At 41.1% G+C, this 7814-nt stretch overlaps 1 protein-coding gene across 1 annotated transcript in view; it reads right to left on the bottom strand.

Moving 5' to 3' along the window:
• slc12a3 (solute carrier family 12 member 3) overlaps positions 1–7814 on the bottom strand; it is a 16424-nt gene continuing 8610 nt past the window's right edge. Inside the window, exons 13-26 of the mRNA XM_046037049.1 lie at positions 6542–6643; positions 6189–6344; positions 5986–6085; positions 4911–5022; positions 4624–4761; positions 3983–4089; positions 3728–3810; positions 3433–3510; positions 2625–2723; positions 2415–2526; positions 1988–2074; positions 1035–1173; positions 822–889; positions 1–526 (exon numbers count right to left, since the gene is read on the bottom strand). Of these exons, the coding sequence (XP_045893005.1) occupies positions 385–526; positions 822–889; positions 1035–1173; positions 1988–2074; positions 2415–2526; positions 2625–2723; positions 3433–3510; positions 3728–3810; positions 3983–4089; positions 4624–4761; positions 4911–5022; positions 5986–6085; positions 6189–6344; positions 6542–6643 (1523 nt within the window). The 3' untranslated portion in view covers positions 1–384. The remainder of the gene's footprint in view (positions 527–821; positions 890–1034; positions 1174–1987; positions 2075–2414; positions 2527–2624; positions 2724–3432; positions 3511–3727; positions 3811–3982; positions 4090–4623; positions 4762–4910; positions 5023–5985; positions 6086–6188; positions 6345–6541; positions 6644–7814) is intronic.

The following is a 7814-nucleotide window of genomic DNA, read 5'->3' as shown; positions in this document are numbered from 1 at the left end:
TCATTTATTTCGTCAAGTCTTTCGTTATTAAACATTTTAATAAGAACAATCATATTGACCTAAATAAACTCTTTTTTGTCTTCATAAGTAAGGACAGGAAACAAAACATTTTATGTGCGCGTAATTGTCATTTTGAGAAATAATTATCTTCAATGTCTGCCCTATGGTGATTTACTTTTGCAGTACTTCTAAAATGTGTAAATCATTAACATGTTGAATTAAAGGGCAAGAACATGGTAATGACAGGAGTCATACATTCATTACAGGATTACATAACCACCAATACCCGTCAAGGCATTGACATGTCTAAATCAAGATGAAAATGTCAGGATGTGTGTTATAAGTTGTAGTTCAGTATCTGTACATTGATCTCAAAGTGACATTTTATTGGCAGTAGAAGGTGAGGACGTTTTCCTGGTTTCCTCTGACCATCAGGACTGGAGGTCTCAGATCACGTGACAAGAAATCCAGCCACCCCAGGTAGAGAGTACTGGGACACACTCCTCTCCTCCCCACCGGCATGGTGCTGTCAGGAAACATACAGAGTCACAGCAAAGACGGTTTAAAGGGGTGAACAGTTTGTGTTCGACTGCTAATAATGAGTTCAAAACATCCAAGTGATTGGTTTTAAAGGCAAAGTGATTGTATGCTGTCAGGTTTAAATAAAACATGACCAGCCAAGAATCAAGAGCCATTCACTCAGAGTGCAGTGGCGCAGTTGGCGTGCCATACCATACTTGGTCACTCCTTTTACTCTGCGTTGTCTACCTTCTAATAAAAGACCACACCCGTGACTTTAAATGAAGAACTACTGTACTCACATAACAATCAGGGCAGCTTCTCTGGAGTAATCCTGCAGAACCTCATTTAGACGGATCTGGCGGAGAGACTAAATCACACAGAACGTTTGCAATTTCCGTCGAGGAACACAGAGGAGAAAAAGTTTTGGATTGATAATTCTATATGTGCTGTATCCAAATGTGTGTGATTGGATGTCGGTGTGTGTGTGTGTTTCTTGCGTGTGTGTGTCAGACCTTGGCCTTGTTCCTCTCTAAGTCCTGGTCAGTGATCATCCACGGCTCCTCCTGCTGTCCTGGTGGCCCCGAATCAGAGTCCTGTTTGGGGTTTGTATCAAGCCTGAAGTGACCCACCATATTCTCAAACTGATGAACACTGGAGCACGCAGAGACACACATGGATCATTGTTAACTGCATAAAGTAAATCAAGTATGGAGGAATTCATTCCTTTTCACTGTGAAGATTGTTTTTTCCACTTTATCTGGAAACCTTGTTGAGGCTCTGTTATTGACAGCAGCACACTTGGGCCCATTTCCATTAAAGCTGACGTGAATGAACAGTTAGTAATATTTTGTGAAGCACATTTAGGATGTGAGCCATCAATTCAATTCAGCAGCAATTATGAGACAGACATGGAAGCTTGGTTTAAAACACAACACAGCAACAATTTCAGGGTTTTAGGAAATTCATTTCAGCAATAGCAATGACTTCTATGGGTGTAGCAGTGGCTTAGTCAACATCATGGGAGGCCTATGCTCTCCAAGTAGCATTCTAAATGCATAAAGTATAAATCACGTGCATTTCCAGATTAACCTGCTAGTGGGCCCTGGGGCCAAAATGAGTAATGGGCCCCTTTTAATCCCCCCTTAACTCTTGCACATTCCCCAGTAATTTAGGAATAAGCATCTTCTAAGCACAAAACTGAAATAGTGAAGGTTAAAACAAGATCTGAGGCAGGGAATCTTTTCATCTCAGGGTCTCAAGATCAGGTAATGAAGCAGGCCCCTTATCATGTCAGCTGATACTGCGCTTTAGCAGTGCACAGAACAGTTCTACAGGCCCATGGCATTCTGGGGATTTGCCCAATTGGTAAGCGCAGCTCAACCTGGATCACATGTGGAACTGTACAATGACAGATCCGTTGTTTGCCCTGTGCTTCATTCTTATAAACCAGCTCTGGCAGCCTTACTTTCCAGGCTGTGGGTTCTGGTAGATGTCAGGAAGGACTTCAACGTCTTCGAAACCAAGACGGAACTTCCTGATCAGTGCCAACACCCTGGAAAGAGATTTTAAATCTGTAGTGTACAAGTTTTCAAAAATGCTTGCAGAATCTCTTACATACTACTAGATAGACATTTTGACTTGTCTAAGCAGAAAAAGCTGTTAAAGCAATTGTTAATTAACATGTAAGAAATTTTTCAGATAAAATGTCAAAAGATCTTTGATTACTGGGTACTTTGTTGATCTCCATAAGTATTTCTGCATTACCTTTTAATTTAATTTAATTGACTTTTATTCTGACACCTTTTTGTCAAATGTACAGAAGTAAGGTATATAGGTAATGTATAAACACCCTGCACTACTCTGAATGATAGAGAAGTAATCCGAGTGCTTACTCCTCTCTCTGTTCTTCCTTCTTGTCTATATCTCCTCCCACAAACACTCGGACCTTGCATCTACCCCAGCGCTTCCTCCGAGTCAGCAGGTAGGGCAGCAGCAGGGTCAGACCTGGTAAACCACAAACACGTGCACACACACTGATAAGGAATTCTTTGCTAATATTCTTGACAAAAGAAGGTGATAGATGGATAGAGAGATGATCAAACCTCCGTCATCAGACAGCCAGTATACATCGATGGTCTTCTTTCCTTGTTTTTTCTGGAACGCTGTACTAGGCTGGGGCTCTGGTTCAATGGAGACAGTAGCTGCAAGCAATTGTGTATACACAGAAAATTGTTTTGTTTTGTTTTTTCACAATTTAAAGACATCAATTTATAGGATTTCGGGGCATTTAAAGGTTCTGTGTGTAGGTTTTAGTGACATCTAGTGGCAAGGCTTACGAATTGCTCAGCCACCGCACACCCCTCCCATTGCAAGTGCACAGGAGAAGCCGACACGCGCTCTCAATCCTTGTGCTAAAAAATACGTTTGGTCCTCTATGTGTCTAAATTTCACATCTCTTGTTACTACTAACAAACCAGACAACTACTACTACTACCTCTTCTTTTGATTTTTCTTTGTTATGTATTCAACATAGAGATGAAACACACTCTGTAGAGCCGTTTGACCGTTTGGGCTACTGTAGAAACATGGTGGCGCAACATGCCGACTTTAATGTAAGAGGACCTGCGGTGTATGTAGATGGAAGCTACTCATTCTAAGGTAATAAAAGCATAACAGTTCACTATGTAAGGTCTTTATACACCACCAAAAACATAGTTATGGATATTTTATTGGTGTCAATAGTAAATGTTACACACTGGACCTTTAAGTTCAAAATTATTAAACATTAAAATTTCAGGGACATTTACACCTTTCTTTTTTCCAGATGCAAGGGCAACTCAGGCTACGTTTACTCAAGAGTTGTTGTTAATTGCCATTGAATTCTAATGATATGATCATGCATATACATACATGTAGTGCTTGTTTTAATGCGTGGAGGGGCAGAAATGGTGTTTATGCTCTCTGGTCCTTCCTCAAAGCCTGGATTAACTGAAATAAAAACAGAGGAATTTGCCATGCATATGGATTCACATGTAGACAGTCACTGAAATGATGATGGATGAATGTGGACAGCTCTTCCCACCATGCCCCCTTAAACTCCAAACTGACTTGGATAGCGTAGCTGCAGCGGCAGTCAGAGCTCATTGATGGTCTAAATTAATTTACTCTCAGGGTACTCTACTCTAATTTGAAACTAGGCTCTCACCGTGTGATTGAGATGGACGGGAGACATCCAGGCCCTCCCTTATTCTCAGCACGCACACGCCGTACTGTAGGTCAAATGCATCACTGAAACACACATTGTTGTAATGTTGAATTTTACCACTGGACAGCTTTGTTGGAATCAATGTGATTATCAGTGTTTATATCAATGCTTCAAAAGTACACACACACACACACACACACACACACACACACACACACACACAGGTTGAGATTTATTAGTCCTCACTGTACTCACTGCAGTATTCCTATGTAGTTGTGTGCAGCCTGAGGTGTGTCACTGCGCCAGTCTTTCTTGAAACCCATCAGCAGAACATTTGGCCTAATACGACCCAAACCTGCCCCCTGGTGGACAGTCAAAAACATGAGGAGAAGAAGAGAGGAGTTGGCTTTGTCTCACAACGCAACTTCCTCGGGATCTCTTTGAGATATCAGGCTTCACTCTGATCTCACATAGCTGGTTACCATCTGGCTCTGTTACCTCTGCCTTTATCTGTCCAAATATGAACTTGAACTTTGAGACTGAGTGGTCTTTACTGCATGCATTTCCAGCTGTCTCTCTACTGAACTGTACTGATGCCACTCTGCGCTGATGTACTATGCACTTTACATGAATGCAGCAGTTTCACTTGTGACAGCTGATTGGTCAGGAGGTGGTTCTTTCATTTGTTTTGATCTGTAATCCTGAACAAAACCTGCTCCTTGTTAGTTTAGCCTTGTTACCACGACAACTGAACTCAGCATGAACATGAGCTGTCTTTCTGAGACTGAAAAGCCGGGGTTAAACCCGAAGTTAGCTGGCTTTGTGAGACAGGCCCCAACAAAGTTCAGTTGGTGGAGACAGCTCAATAGAAAAGAATAGGTGAGGTGTATTCTGACCTGCAGCAGCATGTTAACTCCTGATCGTAGCTCTGTAGCCACCACCCCTCCGTAGAATGACCTGATCTTCCGTTGGTTCAACCAGCTAACATGGTTGTTGTTGCTTGACTTTTCCACTGCTGATGGGGAAGGACCAGCCTGACAGATACAGGGTCAAATCGATATTGATTTCAGTCCACAACTGAAAATGACAGCTGATACACGTCAGTTTCTTCTTTGTTCTCAAAAATCAAGCCAATCACGTTATCTTCACTGGGTGATGTGTATGCCTATTGCGTTGTACTCACAGAGACCACATTGGCACACATCATGAGACTGAGATTCTTTGTGAAACAGGAGACGAGATCCACCAGAGCTGGACGACTGCTGGGAGGACCCGTTAGCACCAAACACTGGGGTCTGAAACGTGGGCAAAACCAGAGTGTTGAGAAGCTTAATCCAAAGGTCTTGCAGACATTTGCAATTTCTTAAAGATCAATAAAGGCGTCTATGCCTTTATTGATCTTTAAGAAAATGCATTGTTTCTATGACCCTTTCATTGTTTTCACTATGGACATTAAATTAGGACATCAAGCTGACTTTTGAGTAACATGACACCATAGACGCTTTTCAAGTTACTTGAAACTAGCTAGCTAAAAGAAGTTCTTTTTATGATGAAAGCCTTTCAAATCCTCTCCAAAGCATACTGCTACGGAACTGGTTTGCTGTTTGTTGATTCTCTGCATATTTGTTCATACTGTATGCATGTGAATATGAAGAGAAAAATCTTAGTAAGATTAATTATCTTAATTGAAGGCAAAACTTCTTTTTTTGTCTGACAAGATATTTCTTCTTACCAGATGGCTTTTATGTTAGAGTATTTCACTTGTTTCAAGTTTTTTTGTTTGGCCTTAAGTAGCAAGTGAAATATTCTTGTTCTGTTGGCAGATAATTTAGCTTATTTTAAGTAATAATTCCCCCATTTTAATGCTTTTTCCCCTTGTTTTTGAGAGCTACGTTTTTGCAGTGTACAGTTCTTCTCATATAACTCCCTGCAACAAAACAAATAAGTTTTTTGTTGTCCAAAAAAGTCAAACTATTCCTTTAGGAGTGAGCACACAATCTGCACCAACCACAGGAAGTGATCCCCAAAAGACTTTATGAGGAGAATGAATTGGACAAATGCATAATAGGCCATTACTTCATTATATGCACATTTTGGAAAAGATAGTTCTTAAATTGAGCCATCATGCTCAGCTTAAGTACACTAACTAACTGACTAACCCACTTCCAAATACAAAAAAGCAATGAAATAAACATTTCCCCTATACTTTTTAACCAGAGAAGACAAACTATAGATGTGTGTTACATCCTGTCACTGACCTGTAGTTCTTGACATGGTCCTCCACCATGTTGAGGCCTACACACTGGTTCAGAGCAATGTTGTAGGAGCTCGCTTGCACTGAGGAGCCCCAGTTCACGGCTAACCGCAGAGGAGGGCAGCAGAGTTAGAATGGAAGACATTTGTTTGGTGTGTGATCCTACAGTGTTTGTGGTTTGTCTGACAGAATGTGGGTTGAGTTTACCAGGCCTCTTGTAGAGTGTGTATCCCAAAAGGATGAGGACGACACCAAAGGCAATGAGTGCTGCCCACCACGTCAGCAGGAACATGATAACCACACAAACCACAGAGCCCAGCAACGACAGCCACTTACTGTAGAACTTGAAGGATGGGCGCCAACCTGTAGACACACAGACAAATGTCTGCACTCTGCCACTTTCAACCAGGTATTTTGCTTTCTCATAACAGCTTTTTCTGTCTTAATGTTAATTCATCCATGCATCTGTTCATGCATTTATCTATCTGTCTATGAATCCCATCTATCCATTTATCCCATCTGCCCATTAAAGCAAAATGTGTTGTTTCTAAGTTTTCTACCTGGTGAGTTGGTGATTGAGGCATGGAAGCAGCTGAAGTTGATCAGAGTGTAGGAGCAGAGGAAGAAGTTGGAGATGATGGGAGCAATGGTGTTCAACTCAGCTGGTGGAGAGAAAAGACAGAACAGAGTAGACACAATCAAAGAAAACCGTGGCTCACATTTGTTTTTAAAGTTATAATCCCTAGGATTTTCATGAAGTGAAACCCAGTGAACCCCTCTAAAAGAGAAAATAATAAAACAAAGACGGTTAGCTCCATGGTATAATACTGAAACTCGCAAATTAAAGCAAATATCGTGGAAACTTTAGAGGAATTGGCGTTCCACCAAACTTGAAAATTCTCGTTTAATTTGGCAAAACTTATAGGAAGGCCCTCCGTAATGCCAGAGCAGCGTACTACTCGTCATTAATAGAGGAAAATAGGAACAACCCCAAGTTTCTTTTCAGCACTGTAGCCAGGCTGACAGAGAGTCACAACTTTATTCAAGTATTCCCATAGCTCTCAGTAGTTCCGACTTCATGAGCTTCTTTAATGATAAAATTCTAACTATTAGAAACAAAATTCACCAAGACCTGCCCTCAGCTGGCACAGACTTCCCGCTAAACTCAGGAACCTTAGAAACAGCTGTAGAACCGGATATATGTTTAGACTGCTTTTGCTTCCCTCAACCTTTACTCACTAACTTCAATAATTTCTTCATCTAAACCATCAACCTGCCTCTTAGACCCCATCCCGACTAGGTTGCTTAAAGAAGTTTTACCCTTAGTCAGCACCTCTATACTAGATATGATCAATCTATCTTTATCAACAGGCTATGTACCACAGTACTTTAAAGTAGCTGTAATTAAACCTCTTCTGAAAAAGCCCAAACTTGATCCGGATGTTTTAGCCAACTATAGACCTATATCTAACCTTCCATTTCTCTCTAAGGTCCTGGAGAAAGCAGTTGCTAAACAGCTGTGTGACTTTCTACAGAGCAATAGTTTATTTGAGGATTTTCAGTCAGGATTTAGAGCTCATCATAGCACAGAGACAGCACTGGTGAAAATTACTAATGACCTCCTTATTGCATCTGACAAAGGACTTGTCTCTGTACTGGTTTTATTAGATCTTAGTGCTGCATGTGATACCATTGACCATCAGATCCTATTGCAGAGACTGGAATATTTCATTGGCATTAAAGGAACCGCTCTAAGCTGGTTTAAGTCCTACTTATCAGATCGATTTCAGTTTGTACATGTTAACGATGAGTCCTCCATGCACGCCAAAGTTA

This window comes from Micropterus dolomieu, linkage group LG22 (assembly GCF_021292245.1).
Source record: "Micropterus dolomieu isolate WLL.071019.BEF.003 ecotype Adirondacks linkage group LG22, ASM2129224v1, whole genome shotgun sequence".
Taxonomy (NCBI): Eukaryota; Metazoa; Chordata; class Actinopteri; order Centrarchiformes; family Centrarchidae; genus Micropterus; species Micropterus dolomieu.
This window is presented reverse-complemented; position numbering and strand designations above follow the sequence as displayed.